Source organism: Chionomys nivalis, chromosome 17 (genome assembly GCF_950005125.1).
Source record: "Chionomys nivalis chromosome 17, mChiNiv1.1, whole genome shotgun sequence".
Classification (NCBI taxonomy): Eukaryota; Metazoa; Chordata; class Mammalia; order Rodentia; family Cricetidae; genus Chionomys; species Chionomys nivalis.
The window spans coordinates 10,938,396-10,960,710 of record NC_080102.1 but is presented as its reverse complement, the minus strand read 5'-3'; the positions used below and the strand labels follow the sequence as shown (position 1 = coordinate 10,960,710).

The 22,315-nt window shown below is 33.8% G+C and overlaps 1 protein-coding gene across 1 annotated transcript in view; it reads left to right on the top strand.

The window, feature by feature from the left end:
- Positions 1–22,315, top strand: part of Csmd3 (CUB and Sushi multiple domains 3) — a 916,841-nt gene that overhangs the window by 640,104 nt on the left and 254,422 nt on the right. The window contains exons 24-25 of the mRNA XM_057791849.1: positions 9,159–9,315; positions 21,225–21,416. Coding sequence (XP_057647832.1) covers positions 9,159–9,315; positions 21,225–21,416 — 349 coding nt within the window. The remainder of the gene's footprint in view (positions 1–9,158; positions 9,316–21,224; positions 21,417–22,315) is intronic.

Here is a 22,315-nt window from a genome sequence, read left to right as displayed (position 1 = left end):
AGCTGAGCACACTTCCTAAATATAACCCCAGACACTGAGAGACACAATTAATAAATGGGATCTCCTGAAACAGAAAAGCTTCTATAAAGCAAAAGACACAGTCAACAAGACAAAACAACAGCCTACAGAATGGGAAAAGATCTTCACAAACTCCACATCACACAGCGGTCTGATCTCCAAAATATACAAAGAACTTGAGAAATGTTGGTCATCAAAAGAACAAATATACCAATAAATCTTTGTAAGGTCAATGACTGTATCTTCTTCAATCACTTTGATATTATTTGTTTTTACAAATCATTTTTATCTTTTGAGAATTTCAGGAAAAATATTTTGATCATATCATATTTGCTTCCTCTCTTTAATTTTTACCCAGTCCATTCTGTGGGGAAGGGTTGAGCAGGGTTTCTCAGTATAGCGCTGGCTGTCCTGGAGCTCACTCTGTAGTTCAGGCTGGCATCAAATTCAGAGATCCTCCCTCCTCTGCTTCCAGAGCACTGGGATTAAAGACGTGAACTACCACTGTCCAGGCAACCATGAAATTATCTCTCCACTGATGCTATTCCTCAGAGTGTCCAACATGGATAAGACTAGTGATGACATTTTCCCCTAGCAGCTTGCAGAAAATCCTTTCAGTACCATGATAACTAACTAGAGAGTAGATAGAAAACATTTTGATTTAGTAATGTCTTATAGAAAATATATATATGGTGTCTTCCGTAACAGGATCTTACCAATAAGCTCTGACAGGTGAGCAAGAGCAATGACAATACCCTGTATTGCTTTAGGATGTCTCTGAAATACCTTTGGCCAGTCAACATCTCGCAAACCTGGCAGTGGACTTTTAATTGGACTGGTTACAACTTAAAGAAAGCATTATTCTCTATGAAGAGTAGCTCAGGTTTGCTAGAATGAGGGAGGGGAAGTTAGAGCAAAGAACAGATTGAGGAAACCAATAACTAATACTAGGATATCTGAAAAAAACTCACAGAAAACACACTATTATGTTTCATATAAATTCCATGAAATTATGTATATTGTATAATTACATATATTATATTCATATTGCATGTACACATTTTGCATATAATATGAACTACATATGTATGTATATACATGGTTATATACACGGACACAGACATACATTAATTTATTTATTTAGACAGTATCTCTCTCTCATTGACCCTTTAGTTCAGCTATTAGTAGAATGCCTAGGCAAGAAGCTACAAGCTTTAATTTTTTTCACGACAGCCTAGCACTGGGGATTAAGGTGTATGACCACTCCAGGTCCTCATTCTTGGATGTCAAATATCTTAGCAACAACCTACATCTCTTCAACCCTAATTATGAACATTATTTTATATATAAGTAGAACAGTTTCTTACTGCCTTTATTACCAATACTGTATGGTTTTAAAATTCTATTTATTTTATGTATGAGAGTTGGGGAGTATCATGAGGACTTCCTGTAAAATATACAGATGATTATTAAATGTAGCTATAAAATTGCATTATAAATTAGATTGTGATAAAATTATAATTTAAAACTTACTGTTAACTTATTTTGAAAAGAAAAATGATAAATATAATATGTACTTCCCTAATAACGACTAGTGTTCTTAAAATATTGCATAAAAGTTTAAAAAGTATTCCTTGAGAACAAGCTTCTTAAAGAAGTCTTGACAAGATTGGCAAAAATTCTTGTGGATTCATTCAAGCTGAAGGTTCACACTGAAAGGAATTCATTCACTGGTACTTTGTGAAAATGTAGATTTAAGATAACTTCTAAATTTCTCATAAAGGTTAGATTCAACCAAAATGATGTTGCGAGTCCCTCTGTCTCAATCTTGTGCAAAAGAAAAAAACTGATCTTAACGAATCAATCTTTCAGTTATTTTGACTATATATATTGGTACATACATATACATATAAACCTGCTTTCAAGAGACCTACTCTAGTTCTTGTTCCTGAGACTAGCATAGAAATGGAGCACTGTTATGACTGCTAAAATAAACCCTTAAGATAATTTGCCCTTGACAAGGCTATTGTGCTTACAATCTCATAGCAAACATTCTCTGTAATAGTGTCTTTTCCCAAAACCATATTCAATGACACCACTTTGATATTGGCCATAGAACAGTAATTTTACAGAAAATTGTATGCATTACCCACCACAAAGTCTGGCCACGCTTGTTGTTTCCTTAATCAAGCAGCCTTGACTGCTTGATGAACAGACTGTATCTTGGGCATGATATCATAAATAGCTTCACATGTCTCAGAAATATCTTTACTTGTTGTTATAAGGCTGCACTAAGTTTGGTAATATCATTCCTCATTTTTCTTATCAAATAATAAGGTTTCAATAAAACCATGTTCCATTTTAACACTGTCCTCTTATTAGCAATATATCATATATATTAAAGAATATTATATATATACATATATTTCCTAACTGACTAATTTTTAGTTGTAATCAAAATTTACCTGTAGAAAGATTTGTCAAAAACAATGAAAGTTTTCTAGAAGAATAAATGTTGCATGTAATTTGTATTAATGAATATTGCATATTTTATTACTTTTGCAAAGTGTATGCTATACTCCTCTAAAATCAGATATAGGAGATATAAGGAGAACCTAGCACCAAATTGGACTAGATACTGGTAGTCTTATTTGGTTGTTTGTTGTTTTGAAAGAGATGAGGGGTCAGGGGTGAACTTATGTTTGCCTAGACTTGCTTTGAATGTTTGAGTTCAAATGATGCCTCCTGTTTCAACTGCCTGAATAACTTGGACGACAAGCATGTCCCATCACTCCTAGATGACATCTGGTTTTGTAAATAAAATATTGTTGGAAGAAAGCCATGTTCACTCATTTTCATATTACCTGCTTTTTTTTTTCTGCAAAAAGAAGACCAAGCAAGAGGTACTAAGGACACTGAGGGCCCAACAGGCCTTAAATATTTATCTACACCTCTCCTGAAAAGTTTGTCAGACTTTTTAAAATGACAGAAATCACGTTTGAAAAATAAAGCTTTATAATTTGGTGTAACTTGGACATACTCACCAAGTTTCAAATCTGGTTGTATAACACAACCAAGGGTTCTCTTAGGTTCATCACATATATTTCCCAACATTGCATGCTGTTCACCAAAAATCTTTTGTTACCTGTTCATTCAGAAACACTCCAAAGGCCATGGTAGAGCCACCACACTAGACCCCCTGAAGGTCTGTTTACTCTCACGCCTTGATTTTCAGGGAAATGAAATAAACGGTAATAGGTTATAGAACATCCATGCTTCATTGGAAGCTTAACACTTTTTTTCTCATTAAAACTCTTGAAAATTAAACTCTTCATTTGCCCTAGTTTTTACTGAAACACAATACATCATATTATTGAGGTGAATAACTGAATTCAAACAAAATTGAATCCCTATCCTGTTTTATATTATCTTTGGGACAAACATTAGATTTAGAATAGAAAATTTTCATGGGAACCATTAGAAAAATTATTCTTCCTTTTACATTCAAACTCAAAAACTAATTCAGTATATTTGAAGAATGTGTTTACATTTCCAAACAACTCATTTAAAGAAAATGATCAACAGTGAAACTCCTAGTTTCAGTAAAAGAAGTCAAAGGTGGTGCCAGGGTGTGTGTCTGATTTATTTCTTTTTTACTCATTTACATTTGCTTGTGATTTTTTGATCCCTATAGAATTTGTGAAATCATTAAAAATAGGTGCTGAAGAGATAAGTCTGTGGTTAAGTTCACTTTTGCTCTTATAGAAGATGCAGGTTTTGTTTATAGCATCAACTTGTTATTTGGAACTCCAGTTCTAGAGTGTCAGACACCTCTTTCTGACCTCACTGAACACCAGGAATGAAATGGTGCATGAGCATACAGGAAGATGTATAAGATTTTTTTTAATTAGCTTTTAAATCCTTAAAAATGGAAGTGGAGGTCTTCTAATTCTGAATGTATCTGGTGATTCACAGCAAGATGTTTGATGGATGTTGAGCAGGCTGTTGTAATGAGGCTTGACCTGCTGTAGAAGGGGGTTCTGCCTACACTGACTGATTTCAGGCACTGATTAGTTTGAGTGCTGTAACAGAGCGAGAACAAGGTCTAAGTTTTTCTTTTGTAATAGAGAAAATGAACTCAAAATTTTAGGCATATGTCTGCATAGAGAATTTCATAGACATAATAGCCACAGTGCATCTGATATTATTTGTCAAAACAATGTGAAAAAATTATGTTGTTTTTAAGGACAGACTTTATTACATAAAATACTCAAAGACTTTGATTTTGTTTAAATAGTTATACAAAGGGTAACAGTCTGAAAGAAGTGTCCAATCAGGTTCTTTCTGACCAGTTGTAATTTAATCACTGAATAATTTACATTTGTGTGAAAAGCTTTGTTTTGATTTCTTGGTTGTAGGTTTACCTTCATGCTTAATTTAACAGCAATTAGTCTTTGGTTGCAATGCTTTGCCTTTTTAAAAAAAAATACTTATTATGTATACAGTGTTCTGCCTGCACACCATAAGAGGGCATCAGATTCTACAGATGGTTGTGAGTCGTCATATGTGGTTGCTGGGAATTGAACTCGGGACCTCTGAAAGAGCGGTCAATGCTACTGACCTCTGAGCCATCTCAGCAGCTCAGCTTTGTCTATTTATTTTCTTCATGCTTTCATAGAGATATGATAATATATTTGAATGCTTTTATCTGCAAGTTCAGGGGCATCATTTGATTATTGTAAAGTTCTTAAAAAATCCTTCCTAATTCAACATTTCCTTTTTGCTTTGATTTAGTAGGTATGAGAATACTACTAAAATGTCATACCTGGATTTCAAATTTCATGTTATAAAGTTTTCAGGCCATTTTCTTTCTACCATCTGATTCTATGTTGCTAAATAAACAGTAGCTTGAGGGGTTTTGTGACTGTTCATTACTCTCAGTTGAAGCTAAGATCATTTTCCCGAAAAATATTTGTTCTTTTTCTTCCTTCTTTTTTAAATATAACGTAAAATGTTTTGAAATAAAAGTGTCATAAAGTTTTTCTGCTTGAAGGAAGCTATGTTTCTTGCTTAAAATTTCGAAAAACTAGTATATGATATAGTTAATACTAATAAAATATATTGCTGTATTGTGACAGCCAATAATGGGCTAAATTTTAATAAAGTTCTTCATTCTAAAATGATGTTTTATGATTTTTATAAAGTTATGTACATATCTAACACAGAGTTAAAGTTGTGGTGGGTTACTTGGTTATCAATTACATTGTTATGTACAAAAACAATGAAAATACATAAAATAAAGGCTGGTGCTGTCTATTATTCTATTATCAAGTGTTTTTTTTTTCAGTAATAGTGCAACCTTAGGAAACAGTACTAGGGCAATTTGTGAATAAATTAAAAGCAAATCTCAGGAAATATTTTTTTATTTCTTCATTGAAGACTATTAGTTGTTTAGCTTTATTTGGTTCATTGGCTTTACCTTTTGAGAGAGGGTCATAGAGCCCAGCCTCGTCTTAAACTTCATCTCAAACTGATCTTTTTATCGCCACTGCCCAAGTGTAATTGTTCAGTTTTTATTTACTATTTCTTTGGAATCTGACAAATTGAGAGTTCAGACACATGACCAAGAATTAATATAATCTTAGAAAAAAATCTTTATATTTAAAATAATATCCTATGTAACAATTAAATTACACATTGCTTAGAAGCAGGGGATATTAATGGAAAATATCTGTGACTACCTTGACAGTATTTTCACAAATAAGATCCACAGAACTACTGAGCAAGATGGTTTCTTTGTGAATACGTGGTAGTAAACAAAGGACTTATAGCTATGTAGTTCATAGTATCATTAAAGTAGTACATTCAGAAGGAGATAAAATGTTGAACACTGAAAGCTCACAGAGATAGTTATGTTTTACAGTAAGGACTATATCTTTAAGAACAAATTACTCCTGGTGATTAGTGTCCTTAAGAAATTAAAAGCTGAGTTGTACAGGATCAAAAAACAAAACAAAATTAATGTTTGAATAAATGTCAATATTTGATTTAGTTTTGGTTAAGATTGGTAAACTTCTGCTGATAAGTATAATAGAAAATTATTTCTATGAATTGGATTCTCCTGGGGAGGGTCCAAATAGTCTCCTGATAATTTCATAATCTCTGTCCACACAGCCTTCCATATAATACTACTGAACAGTAGGAAAATATATGCTCTTGGTCATTGACAGAAACTATTTGTAAGAAATAGAAACCACTGTTACTTATTCACAGGTCTTCAGCCCCACTGAGTTGAGCTTTCATGTCCTCTTCCTCATTTTCTCTTTCTTATTCCTCATGTCCCCTTCTGTGGAATTTAAAATGTAAATAAACCTTAAGAGCAGACAGGGGCAATGGAAGGTTACAGATGCAGAGAGCAGAAAGGTCCTTCCTACAGCAGAATTCTGAATTTCTGCATAGGAAAACATTAGGTTAATGTGGTTAGAACAGAATTTCTTATGGATCCAGTTAATTTTGAAAAGCTCCATTTGTAAAGGATGTAAATTAAAACTTGCCTTTGTTTTCTTTCCAATCTTCAAGGTTAGGTTAGCAGCAAGAATATTTAAAACCTAAAAATGGGTGGATGATGAAAACATTTATTCCAGCGCTCAATAGGCAAGGACAGACCTAATCTCCACAGTGATTTTCCAGGTAGCCACCGTCTCAACAAAACAAACAAACAAAAACCAAGCAAGATCCACAACAAAACTTAAATAATTAAAAAATTAAAACCTCAGGAAGCTAGAAATAAATAAATTTGTTCTTCAATAAATTCAGTTGCTGAGATAAAGAGCAGGCTTTAGTTAACACGGTCAACCTGTTTAAAGTTGAAGCAATGTATTAAAGATACTGGTTAAATATGAAGATAATTTTCCAATTAGCGCGGAATCTTTGAGTGTAAATAGTGTAACCTCCTTGTCACAAAAAGGCTTTTAATAGTTTCACCAATGATTTTAAATTTCAAAATGTCAGTAAAAAATATGAAAAGACCCTAGTCACTGCAGACAACCTAGTTGTTAGTAGAAGAATTGCATTGGAAGATGGACCACAATACAAAGAAAAGATGCAGCCACAAGTCCTATAAGAAAAAATGAAGAGTGTGAAAAATGAAACATTACAGGTCAAGGAAAAAAAAGCCGGAAAATTTAAATTTAAAGAACCCAAATCTTCAGAGCCCTTCTAAGGTATGAAGCAAGTCTTGAGTCTGCAGATTACCAAGGTGCTGTAAACAAGGCCACAGTGAGAATACCAAACCAGACCACTCCATGGGCCGACAGAGATTTCCTTCTGGAACTCAGGCAGGCTGGCAGAGATTTCCTTCTGGAACTCAGGCTGCCAAGGCTCTCTCCTGAGAGGCAGAGAGAGGGACAACATGGAAGGAAAACTAGCAAACTTCAATTGACAGCAGGACGGGTCTTTAAGCTGATTCAGGTGGTTCTTACTGACCGAGAACTAGATGCCCTTGCCAGAGTAGTTGAATTTGGGGCTCATTAAGGGATGTTCTTAGTAAATAAAAACTGCCTTAGGAGATCTGCTTCTCTGATAAATAGAAAGCTACCTTTAGACCTGTTTATGCAAAAACATTCCTTCTGTTTACCCAACCGAAATCCTTCCGTTTATCACTGTCACCTACCCTAATATTTGTGCTTGACCTAAAACTAAACTATTTTTACTGAATCAGATAAACAAAGAAAACTTTACTTTTTAGTATTACCATAACCTTAATTTTAAAACCTAGTAAATGATAAGTATCAAATTAAAATTGTGTATTTTTGAAATTATATGATATATTACAAAGGTGTAATAGTAAATTTTCTATTACTATGATTATAAACTATTACCAAAGCAAATTATAGAAAAGTCTATTTGGCACATAGTTTCTAAGGATAAGTTATGGAAGGGAGCATGTCAGTGGCAGGCATGGCATCGGAGCAGTGTCTGATAGCTCATACCATGAGACCTTGAGACAGAATCATGAGTCAGAGAGATGAGGTAGGGAAACTCTGAACACTGTGAGTCATTTTAAAACTCAAAGCCCACCCCCAAAGACAATACTACAAAAGGGACACACCTCCTAATTCTTCCCCCAACAGTTCTGCCAGTATTGGCCATTCTCATCGGAACCACATAATGTTATTTATTAAATCCAGAATAGCAGACAATGCACCACACAGATAGACACATCTAATAAGATATCACATTGTGATCTTATTTTCATAATCTTAGCTCAGAGAAAAGCAAATAGGAATGTAATATGATAAATCTTCAAGAGCATGAAGGAAGAATGTGAAGCTTATCAATTTTGTTACAAATCTATCTTGTTTACTTAATATTCATAATAAGGACACTTTCAAATTTTTATGTTTATTTTATTCTTTCATGCTACTTTTACATTTTTGATTCTTAGGACTAATACAGAAATACTATATGTAAATATTCTACCTATGAACTATATGCCCTTTGTTTGATGTATTTTTTTTTCCACACAGGGTTTCTCTATATAACCCTTGGTGTCCTAGAACTAGCTAGGTAGACCAGAGTAGCCTACAACTCAAAAAAGTTGCTTGGCTCTTCTCCAGAGTTCTCAGATAAAAAGTGTGTGCCAGCATTGGCTTAATATTTTTAAAATATCAAAAGTGAAACAAATCAACAAAAAGAATAAAATTACAAAAACTGTGCTGAAGTAATTATACTTTTACTAGTTCTGTTCTAAGAAAAGTGTGTTTGATTAACTGAGAAAGTAGCAAAACAAAGAAACAAAAAAATAAACAAAATGACTATGAACCAACTTTGTAAACTACTTTTAAATTGGGTGCTTTAAACCTTAAGTTATATGTCATTCAATGTATTGCTATCTTAGAAACAAATTTACAGAGTAGTTTAAGTGTTTCTTGGAGTTTCTTAGAGTTTGCTAATTTTTTTAACTTAAGGATTATGCATGTGTATTCTAAATTTCTGATTTTTTGAAATTCATTTATTTGGTTGTTCTTCATTAATATCCACATAGGGACAATGCAGATAATCCCTGCTCCACATAGGTATACATACATACTTGGGAATTGGGCACTTGAACCACATTAGTATTTGAATTTATCTTGCAGATTTATGATGGAAAGGACAAAACAACACATCTCCTGGGAGCCTTTACGGGAGCATCTATGAGAGGACTGACCCTCAGTAGCACATCGAATCAGCTTTGGCTAGAGTTTAACTCTGACTCTGAAGGGACAGATGAAGGCTTCCAACTTGTCTACACCAGTAAGTATTTTTTTAAAAAAATAAATTGTCAACAACTATATTTATTCCTAATTGTTGCTTCTGGGGTTAACAATGTCAATAATTCTGTATTTCTAGATGAAGTTTAACATAGTTTTCTTCTGTATGAAAATAACTTTGTTATTATTCTCCATCTATATCTTTTTCATCTATCTATTTGTGTATAATTTATTTTTTGATGTGGGATGTCTTTCTGTATATGTGCTGTTTTTACTAGATAGTGAATAAAGCTGTTTCGGCCAATGGGTTAGCAGAGTAAAGCCAGGTGGGAAATCCGAACAGAGATATATAGAGAGAGTAGGTTGGGTCAAGGAGATGCCATGTAGCTGCTCAAGAAGAGATAACAAACTACCAGTCTTATGGCAAATATAAAATAATAGAAATGGGTAATTTAAGATATAAGAGCTAGCTAGAAATATACTTGAGCTGTTGGCCAAACAGTATTGTAATTAATACAGTCTGTGTGATTATTTGGGTCTGGGTGGCAAGGAAACCAAGGAACAGTATCCACTTATAATTTTTCACCTATGCCACGTGTATTCACTTAGACATTTTTTTTATCTTCCCTATGCCCACCCCCCCACACACACTCTTTTTAAGGAATGATCTAATTTCCCTGAGCATCAGTTGAACTATTGAACCACAAGATACGTTTCAAACCTTTTCCCACTGATGTTTACTTATCCTAAACCTCTGAGTCAGAGATAGCGAATATATTAATGCTTTGAAAAATGTACAACTTCTATAATATTTGTCAATTGCTTTCTTTTAAAAATTCTTTGCAAACAAATTTTGCATAGAACTACAAGACGATTTCTCTTTAATATGTCATTGTGAATTTCAGTTGAATTACACCTTTTTACATCTACATGGGAAATTAAGATGTCTTCTGAATACTGACTTAATAAAACAGTTTGATGCCTGAATAAGTTTCAAACAGGAAACATATTAAATATAAAAGAAAAAGGTGTTTAGAAGTGGGGCTGGAGAAATGGCTCACAGTTAAGAACACTTGCTCCTCTTACAGAGGACCCAGGTTGAATTCCCAACACCAACATTCTGGTTAACCACAATCTGTAACTACTGTTCCAGGGGATCTGATGCCTACTTCTGACCTCCTCAAAAACTGTACCACAGCATCGAATGCAGGCAAAACACCTATACAAATAATATGAAAATAAATAATCCCTTAATTGTTTGGAAGCAATAAACAATTTGTGAATTAAAAAAATGTACATAAAGAGTTAAATATATAAGAAAAGTGGAAGACCTTGCTTTGATGCTTAAATCTTTATATCTAGTAATGTTTAAAGCCAGTTTCACACAGCCATTTGGTATGCATGTATCCTTTACAATTATTGCAAATTGTTTCTGAAGTGTAATGCAGTATTCACACAGAGATAATCAAAATAGGAGAAGGTAACGTGACTATCAAAGCTCTAGTGAGGCTTCATAAACGAGGTAGTAATAAAGACATAGGTCACAATTCACAGAAATAATGGTATGACATATTCCTAGCAAAGGTAATAGGATACAAAAACATTACTAGAAGAACATCGCAAAATAATTCAAGCAGACATTACACCTGGATTATTCTCAGATGCTCATTTCACCTCACTATTTGTCTTTGATCAGAAAAAGAGCATGTTGACACCTTTATTTGTAATAGGCACTTTCTATCCCATTACTGGTTTTGTTTATTTAGGGCTACTACTTAGACTATTTGTACTTTAAGTATGATTATATTTGGCTAAGATAAATGATCAATATGTTTTTAAAGGACACACAATACATTTTACTTCATCTCTTCAAATAATAAATTCACACTCACTTAAACTAGCAAATCAACTTTTAACTTCAAGTAATGGAAAACTAATTCTGGTTTAAACTAAAAAGCTAGGGTTTCTTTATATCATATAAGAATGTAAGAAGAACGAGATCTAAATTCAAATGTTCAACATGATCAACCACAATTTTTGTTTCATCCTAACCAATGCATATCGTCTTTGGAGACTCATTTGTATCTTCCAATATGTTGTTACAAGGTCGCAGTATAGCTACCACTTGGACATCCTCAAGGTTGGAGGACATGAGAAGCAGCATTAGTAGTCACATATGACTCTTTTACTAGAAGTGAAACTTCCTTGGGAGGCCTGGAATAAATTTGTCTACCTTTAATCTCAAAATCAAAAATTTAACAATTTATTATTAAATAATTCTGAATTAGCCTCACACCATCATAGTATGCCGGAATTAAAATTGACCTTCATTAGTAAGCATAAATATATAATGTGCAGCAATCATAGATAATTCTTTTTAAAAAGTGAAAAAAGGAAATCAAGGATTTCTGGGATTCCTAAGTGCCTAGAATGAAAGATTTGGCACAGCCATTAATAGTTTTTAATATGCGATATTAAAATGGCAGTGAAATTGTCTTACTAATTTAAAGCTATAAATAAATTATATATATACCAAGAACTGACTTGGTAGATGACAGTGTTTACAGTCATTAAATGATACAACTCGATTAAATGATCTTTGCCATTTCCTCTTCTCATTTTTATTTGCTAAAAATTCTACTGCAGAAATGTTTATTATCCCAAGGGAAAACTTCAAATATATTTGGATTCACTTAGCCTTCCAGTTTTGTTGCTTGAAATGATTCAATAATGCCTAGAAAACATAACCATTCCAAATGTCAGGTTCTCATTAGAGACAGGCAAGGGCTAATTTTTAATGCTTTTGCTTGTATACTAGCTTTATGAATGTACTACAAATTATTCTATTTAGATTCTGTAATTTAGTTACAAACATGTTATTGGCGATGCTAACCATGAAAAATAATCAGATGACCTATCAACTTTAACTTTATTCTTAGTGCATAATTTACTTAATGCAAATGTGAGTAGAAAATAAGTAAATTACGTAGAAGAGCAAGAACGTTCCATACGGTTACATGTCCTCAAAACCACTGACCAGGCACATTTGGCATTTCCTTCATTCTTTAAATGCTGAAATTAAGCAGGCAATGAAGGAAGTACTGATTAAAGGTGTATTATATAATACAAAGTTCTCCAAGAGAGATTTCAAAGAAATATCTCTTGTTTGTAATTAGCATAAAACACAATATAGGTTTTTTTTTTTTGGCTAGAGTAAAAAAGGAGTGATTACTATTTCCACAATTTGATATTACAAAAGCTTTGTATGTTAACATTAAATACCTAGCAATCTGTACATTGTATAAACTTAATTTCTGACATGTTTGAGATCTACCAATAAGTAGAATTTAGAATAGTTTAGAAGAACATTCTATCCAAGAAGAGCTGCTTTTAGGTAATAGAAATGAAAATTAAAAGAAGATATTCAAGGAAAAATCTGTCAAGTCAATTATACCGAATTTTCTTGACCAGGTACTATTAGTCAAAAGCCAACAACCACAAAATACTCTAGACTTAAAAATTCAATAAATAAACCTGAGACATGTTAGTAGAAGTCATATGTGTATCAAAAAGAAAAAGTATACTGTCTGAAACCTGGCAAACAACAAATATATAGGCAAATGACATCATCACAGAGAAGGAAAATTAGAGAAAAATAAACTTAAGAAATGAAAATTGTATTAGTACAGATTCACATAGTAGATAAAATTTTAAAGCTATAGAATAGTAAATGTTAACAATAATTTCAAGATAGTGAAATGCAAATATGTTAGGAACTATCAATTGAAAAAGTCAGGTAGGAAAAGAATTTGGCAATATAAAGTTTAGGTTTTGAAGGTTGTGAGCATACCAATTATATACTTTAGTGAAATACCCACATTCTGATGGTTAGAAAAAATAACAGTTAATGGATTTGAGAATGAGGCATGAAGTATTCATGATCTATGAAACACGCAGTTATCATTAAGGGCAGCTACTAGTATCATGCCTGGCAGACGAAAATTTAGGAAAGTCTCTCAGTAACTAGTTTTTAAAGAACTTTCTGGGTAGAAATTCAGACCATTATTAATAAAAACATACCTCCTGAAAGCAACTGAAAATGAAGAGTTATAATAGGTTTTGTTTAAAAACTTGAGTAGATTTGAAGTTGGAAGGAAATCTGTGTTTGGTATTATTTTCAAGATATGACCATAGTTTCATGGACTATATAGTTTATTTAGGGATGAATGTACATGTTTTTATTAGGTTACTGAGCGCTAAGATGGAATGTAATTTCATTGTCCAAAATTCTCTCCTTATTCCCCCTACATTCTTTATTATTACAAAACAAATACAGGCATCTCATGAGTATGACGGTGAAATATTTCCCTTTGATTAATTGGGGGGGGGACTTCACAATCTTATTTGAATATGAACTACACTATAAATAGATTTATAGCTCAGTAGTAGAGTTATTGTTTGACATATTTTATATCCCTAGAACCATGAAAAATAAATTTAAAATTAAACATGAGAAAATAAGATACAAGATTTAAAAATTTGCAATTGTGAAATAAACAAATACATAAAAGAATTCTAAAACAGGGCAATGCTTCAGGTTCAATAGCCTAAATTGCAATTATAACAAATTATTAAATGTTTTATTTATATTTAATTTTTTTCTTATACTGTATTTTCTTATATTTTATTTCTGAAAAATCATTTATCCACTCCTTTTGTTCCCTCAGCCCTCTTATATTCCCTTCCTTACTTCCTTTGAAATTTATGGCTTCTTTTTACATTAATTATTGTTGCATGTATATTTATATGTACATACATATTCTTTTTTTTTTTTTTTTTTTTTGATTTTTCGAGACATGGTTTCTCCCTAGCTTTTTGGTTCCTGTCCTGGAACTACCTTTGTAGACCAGGCTGGCCTCAAACTCCCAGAGATCCACCTGCCTCTGCCTCCCGAGTGCTGGGATTAAAGGCGTGTGCCACCACCGCCCGGCTACATACATATTCTTAAATCTAACCTGCTCCATCTATATACTCCTACTTATATGTGCATTTTCGGGGATGATTTCTCATCGTCTACAATTCTTTGTGAAGGGTCGATGCCTTATGATCTTTCCTCGGTCCATGTTGAAACTTCTGTCATTGTTTTCCACGTTCAGCTCACATGTAGTCAATCATTTTGCTGAGACTTCCTAGGTGTAGAGTCCAACATCGTTAGGAGACACAGTCTCACTACAAACTCCCAGATCCAGTATTTCTCACAATCTCCCACCTCCACTTCCACACTATTCTCTTAGCCTCAGGTGTGGGGCGTGGCTCGCAGAATCCATTAGGACTAGGCTCCACAGCTTTGCATTCTGTATTGGTCCTGACATTCTGTCATGGCCCTCATCTGTTGTAAAAAGAAGTTTTCCTAATGAGAAGTAAGGACGAGACTTATCTGTAGGAATAAGGCTGAATATTCAGAATGCAGTTAGTGATTAAATCTGTTTAGTAAAGTGATGGTTGTCGGTTCTACAAGATCTTTGGCTTCACTAGCCCTGGGTAGCTGGCTAGATTTCTAATACTAGGCACGATTCCACTGTTCTTGAGTGAGTGTGAAGTCCAACTAGACAAATGTTTCTTTCCACCAAGGTATGCTTGCCACTGATTCACCCTTCGGGTTATCGTGCCATGCTGTTCCTTGTCGTGGTTCATAGGCATCATAACCAGGTGGGACTGTTTGTTGCTTCCCTCATTTGGAAGTTTGGATTGTGCCTTCTCATATCATGAAAACTAGGCCACAAAGAAGTGCACACTATATTTTAAACATATTCTTTCCAACTAACTTCTCCACAAACTCCTCCCAGATTTTCCAAACCTGACTAAGTTACCCAACTTCATGTTCCCCCACTTTCCTTAAAAAAATAAATTGGAAAGAAAGAAAACTGATACAAACAAATAATAATAGTAAATATTAATGTCTATTATCTCCATCCACTATTTACAGTCTCAAATTGCACTTTATTCTAAGGCATGCAGACACTCAACTTGATCATCTACTTTCAAAACTAAAGAGGCTTTTACGCAGTAGTTTGATGGTTATTATTTCAGGTGCAATGGAGTTCATAGACTCAGCTACAGTCAGGGAAGAGGAAGGTATCTAAAGGACCCTAGGAAACACACTGAGACAATGAGAAGGTAAAAGTTACAGAAGCTACAGCAGTGTGAGTTTATTGCTAATGCCCAAGTAGTCATCTTCTCTAGAGAGAGTGCTGTTCCAGGCCACCACAGCAAGAAGGGCTTTGTATATTAAATTAAATAAATGGTTATAATTAGCCTGTTCTGTTCCCTGTATGCCCAGCACTCAATTAAATTTGTGCCTTGCTATATATGCAAAGGAGCCAGCTCCTTCTCAATAGCAGTTTTTAGATGTCGTTGCTCTTCATGAGACACTTCCCCAGGAATTCTCATGATAATATGTATGTCCCAATTCATATGAATATAAAGGGCAATTGCAAACAAACCAAGTTATAAAGAGCAAAACTAAACAATAAACTCCCACAAAACTGTATAAAGTAGATTTTATTATGCTTTACATATAGAAATGCACAGAAATTGGACTATATTACCAAAATTTGTTATTGGAGGCTGCTTATTTGTTCCTGGCTGCTCAGCTCTGAAATAAACACATGGAAACTGTATTAATTACAACACTGATTGGCCTATTAGCTTATGCATATTTCTAGTTCACTCTTATCTCTTAAGTTAACCTATTTATATTATTTTACATTTTATCAGTAGGTTGTGGCCTACCAGCAAAGTTCTGGTTATCAGCTTGCATCTTTCTCCTCTGCAAGCTCCATAGTGTCTCTCGACTCTGCCTTCTTTCTCCCTGCGTTTAGCTTAGTTTTTCCTGCCTAGCTCTACTCTACCCAATCAGAGGCCAAGGCAGATTCTTTATTCATTGACCAATAAAAGCAACATATATACAGAAGGACTTCCCATGCCATTTTCCCTTTTCTTTTTAAATGAAGAGGAAGATTTTAATTTTAGCATAGTGAAATTACATATAACAAAACAGGTACCAAGCAAGAACTATAGGTACAACAATTATATCTACTTTATTTTTTATCATAACAAAGGAAAGCTATAATTATAACTATCTATTTTCAACTCCACCAAAAACTTCAGAAAGATATAATATTACCTAAGTAAACAGGGAATGCAGTGTAAGCAACTTCCAAAACTCTAGAATTGACAGAGACATCTTGCTATTAACCTATTATACATTAATTATATATTACATTTTTAGAGAAGCTGTAAAACTACCTTAATCAAGAGCAGAAATATACATATATCAAAAATTGACCTGAGATTTGTAGCAATAAACTAAGATTCATACCAATGCAAATTATTCTTTTCTATAGTATATCCCCCTTTAAATATAAACAGACATTTATAAACAATATTTGGGAATTTGGGCATAGTTCTCTCCAAACTGTTTCCTGATTTTTGTTTGGAAAAGTAATTTTAGGGTGTATTCACAGTGACCTTTCTGGGGGTCTTGGACCATCAAATCATGTTAGTCTGGAAGGATATGGAAACAAAATCAGAACCTTTTTTTTGAAAAGCAAAAAATCCTTAGATCCAAATTTTGAAGTCAAGATACCTTTATATCAGATTATCTTAGCAGCCCACAGAATCAAATATTACTCTGTAGGTTCTTTAGTCATTAACCAATAAAAGCAACATATATATAGAAGGACTTCCCACACCAGAGATACATGGATATATAGAAAAATGTGTGAGAATAACCTGATTAGCATATTAAAACATTCTATGGGAAAAAACAAAAAGAAAAGACTTGGTAAAATAAAATAAGAAATTTATTTTATTTTATAACATTTATTTCTTAAATGCTATTATTATTAATGAGAATCAGTTAATATGGCATTGTTTTGAATGCTGACCTGAAGAAAATGACTACAATATTAGAATATGATAGGATCAATAAAACATAGTAGATATTTTGACAAAATGTCATAAATTTCAAGTGATACCTTAAAATAAATCAGTAATAAGCAAATATCTTCAATGGTGACATGAAATGAGTTCTCAGTTTATGTTCTACAGAAAATCTGAAGCATTTAGACAATGTTAATAATGAGTTCAGTTTGTACTCTATAAATTTTTATTTCATCACAGTATTAAATTCCACTAACTACAGTGAATATTTGATGCCTCATTCAAGTTTTTATTTAATTTTCAATTTCAAGTGTGAGCTTTCAGTGAAAAGACTGTCAGCTGAGTTGTTTTGTAAAATTTAAGACACTTGTGAATATTTATGACAGAGCAACAATGAGTCTTGCAAATTGAACTAGATTATGTTGTACTTTGTAACTTAAAGAGTATTGTCTGCCTGTGTCTCCCTCTGTGCTGGAGAGCTTTATAAAGGAGTTTCATTTGCAAGACCATCTCCACTTCTTCTCATCACCAGCAATCCCCCATCACACTTTCAGAATGTGCACATTAAGGAAAAATTAATTTGAGAAGAAATCTTCAAAACAAAACTTGATCTTCATTTTGATTTGTAAAGAATTATATGACAAAACTGGAAAAGGGCTGCAGCTTAAATCCCAGACAGAAGAATCTAGTCTGGTAGGAAGAATACTAATTTGGTCTTTTTCGATCAGAGAGTCTTGAGTCTTTAAATATTATACTACCTATGCAGATATAGCAAAGTGTGCCTGTAAAAACACAGTTTTTACTTCTGCAGTGTCTTATTTGAAATACATATTTACTTGACTGTATTCAGTGGATTTTGTTACACCTGCCATGATGTGAGTGAATGATTGCTACCTTCCTTTATAATTCTCCTTGAAGATGTTTACACTTTCAACTGAATAAGGCTGCCACAAGCTATTTTTTAGAAAGAATCCTTGAGGCTTTTATTTTTTAGATTTATCTCAAAATATACTTTTGAAACAATCAATAATTACTTTAATTTATTTTCCTGTAGATATTTTTTCTCTAAATCCTTACTCATTAATATCATTGGACATCAGATATGTACCAAGATTTGTTCTGGGTAGGTACTGTAGAAAAAAAATATAAGTAATAGAAGACAACTAAAGAAGAAAATAAAGAAACAAAAGTGTCTGTCTATATAAACTCAAATGTGCACAACTGTCTTCTGGTTTAAGAAGAAGAGAACCATTGAAATCCCCTAGGAGAGACAAGGCCCCTTGGTAATCCCATTTTCTGAACCTACATCAATGTTAGGAGTAACTCAGCACTCAGTGCTATACAAGATTTATGTATGTAAACATACAAGCATTAAGTATGCTCTGAAACTCTAGAATTCAATAGTGTGAATTAAGGATTTGACACTGGTGATCTAATGTATGTTACTTCTCTGACTGGTATTAAGAAAGGGAATTCTGCCAGGCAATGGTGCCATACACCTTTAATCACAGCACCAGGGAGTCAGAGGCAGATCTCTTGTTTTTGAGACCACACAGGTCTACAGAGCTTGTTCCAGGAGAGCCAAGGCTATACAAAAAAAACCCTGTGTAGAAAAACAAAAAACCAAGCAAAGTAAACAAGCAACAACAAAAAATAGGAAGAAAGAAAGGAAGAAAGAAAGAAAAAACAAAATCTAAAACGAAAAACAACCATAAAAAGAACCAACAGGGAATTTCTATTATCCCTTCCTGTGACTCAATAATTTGCAACATTGCTAAAGTTCTCCGGAATATATTTGCTAGCATTTACTGTTTCATTATCAAGGGCATTTATTGTTATAAATAAGAAAATAAAAGCACATTTGTGAGGTCCAGAAAGGAGCAACAACTGCAGTAGCTGCTATCCCCATAATCCTTCCAGCATGTGAAGGCATTCGTCCACCAGGACGCTCTCTGAGCCCCTCTGTATAAGATTTGGATGAAAATTCCATTGCATATGCCTGATTGATTGTGTTGTTGTACAGTGGTAACTTCATAGACCCTCAGCTCAGCCTCTTTCTCTTAGCATGTGAGGGGCTGTAGCTACTGACATTTTTTACACCGTAGTCACATGATCAGTTCCTTTGGCAACCAGTCACCAGTCTCCTTTTATGTTGAGGGAGACGGCAGATCTGAGCCAGGCAAGATTACAAGCCTAACATATTTTCATGTTCTTACTATTCACAGAGAAGGAATTCAGATATAGAAAGGAACTGCAGAGAGATTTATTAGAAACAAAATTAAAATGCATATCATAGCAGGCATGTAGAATTACTTAGCAGTTTTTGATAACTGATATAACATGTAAGCCAGGTAGTGGTGGTAGTGATTTTTCATGAATTCAGGATGTGAAAAGTTAGGAAATACCAAGAACAGATTAGAATTTTCTCAAGGTTTATTTATGCATTTTCTTTCTCTGATATCATATGGCAAACTTACAGTGGGAAGTATCAAATTTGCCAGTCTGGTGGTGTATAACCTCTGTTGAAGTGGGCAAAGCACAGGTTGTCATGGTTTTGGTCGGACTCTGCTGGTTCCAAGCATCCTGGATGCTTTGTGCCAAGACAAAAGCAAACACATGTTCATTGTCATATTAGCTCCTTTTCTGTGGCTGTGACCAAATGCCATGAGGAAAATTAATTTAAGGAACTAAAGACTTCATTTTGGCTTGTAGTTACAGAGAGCAAGAGTTAGTTGGTAAAGGGAAGAGGGCAGGGCATATAAACTGGCTCATCATGTTTTCAAAACAGGAAGCAAGGAAAGGCTATAAATCCTCATAGTCCATCACCAAAGACAACTGCCACCAGCACATTTGTCTACCAGAGGTTTCATAACCTCCTCCAGTGGTCCCATCAACTGGGGATCACGTGTGCAAATACATAAACACATAGAATCAGATTTTAATCCTTTAGGGTTTTTAAGTTTTTGTTTGGGGGTTTGGGTTTTTATTTGTTTGCTTCTTTTGATTTTTGTTTTTTAGGATTTTGTTGTTGTTGTTGTTGTTGAGATTTTTGACAGTATTTCTCTGTGTAGGTTTGGCTGTCCTGGAATTTGCTTTGTAGTCCAGGCTGGCTTTGAATTCACTAAGATCCACCTACCACCACCTCCTAAGTTCTGATATTCAAGGGGTGTGCCACCACTGCCTCCCATCATTAATCCCTATTAGTTAATTAATCTAGTATTAACAATAACAAGTTGTTGGTTGTTTTTCACTCTTTGACTCTTTGGGGGGCACAGCACCCTGCTCAAAATAAATCACACAGAGTTTTATTATTAAAATTTGGCTTGTTGTTAGCCAGATTTTCTTATATGATCCTGTCTGCCTTTTGCCTCTGGGTTTGTCCTTTGCTTCTGTATATCCTGCTTTCACTCAAACTGCATGGCTGACTGTGTGGGTGACTGGTTCCAGCATACTCCTCTCCTTCATTTTTTTTTTTTTTTTTGTTCCTTGATCCTCTTCTCCCAGATTTCTCCTTTTATTTCTTCTCTCTGCCTGTCAGCCCTGCCTCTCCTTTCTCAAGCCCCATAGTTGGTCTTTCAGCTCTTTATTAGACCATCAGGTGTTTTAGACAGGCAAAGAATCACAGCTTCACAGAATTAAACAAATGCAATATGAAAGAATGGAATACATCTTTGCATCTCTAAAATAAATGTACCACAACGTAAACAAATGTAAAACATCATAAAATAGTATTCTACAACAACGACAATTTTAAAGAAAACAGGAACTTGATGGTATTTGCCATTACACTGATATGTAAACTTTATCACTAATAAATTCTAATAAAAATAAAAATGTTTCAGCAAAAGCTTTCTGTGCTTATTAAATGTGAATAATGTTAGACATGATAGGAGTATTCAGAGTAGGAAATGGGATCCTATTTGAAAGGATAAATGAAATAAACAATTTATTTAATCTCAAATTATGTTTCAGAATATTTCCTTTAAGTAGTTTGTACTGTTCTCCCAGGTTTTGAACTTTCACATTGTGAAGACCCAGGCATTCCCCAGTTCGGATACAAGATCAGTGACCAGGGCCATTTTGCTGGCAGCACCATCATCTATGGATGCAATCCAGGCTACACTCTCCATGGAAGCAGCCTTCTCAAGTGCATGACTGGGGAGAGAAGGGCCTGGGACTACCCTCTGCCTTCCTGCATTGGTAGGATGTTCTTTCAGATTTTTATAGAGTTTGCTGGTGGGATAATATGAATACACTGCTACTTAACATACTCATGCTTTAGGTAGCTTCTTCCACATACAACTCATAAGAAGCTAAAAGAAAAAAATTAAATTCACCACAAGGAAAAGTGGAATATAAGAGTTCTCTGCTTAAAATGACAAAGGCATGTGCTTGGGGAGTTGCTGTGGTCTATATCAAATTACATTATTTTTGCTTTTGGTTAAAAAAATAATTGACTCATTTCAAGAATGTTAATTTTTCATCATTTGCATTTAATTGAATCTCATCGATCAGTTTTTATGGTTTTTTTTAAAAAATTGCACATTTCTGAATCCAAATGAATGTAAAAACACAATTATCTGCAGTAATTTCAAATACATCTTTTATGTGTCTAAGCCCCTTAGAAAACATATTGGTTTTCTTATGTATAAACAACAAGAAAATAAACTGCAATATGAAAAGAACTGTGAAATTCATAGATAAGATAGATCCCCTAATGAAGCTACAGTGATCGTCACATCTCTATTTTGTATTGGTTTGATATCACTTTATTCCTATTATAAGACAGATAATAAATTAGCACAGGAGACTGAGAGTATGGGTACAGATATCCTAGGTGGTCCCGTGATTCACTGTCGAAAAGATCAAATAGTTCCATCTGAAATAACAGAAAAACAACATAAGAAAACACTAAGTCTATGGAAGGTACGAGAAACAGTTATTCCCATGTCATTTCTGACCATATTTTGCCAATGTGTATAAAATTGATGTGTACTTTTCTAACACAGCTTTACTGAGGTTTAATTTAAATGCACAAAACTCCATGCACATTTAATCCTTTTAAAGCACAATGCATTAGATGTGCTTTTGTACCTTCT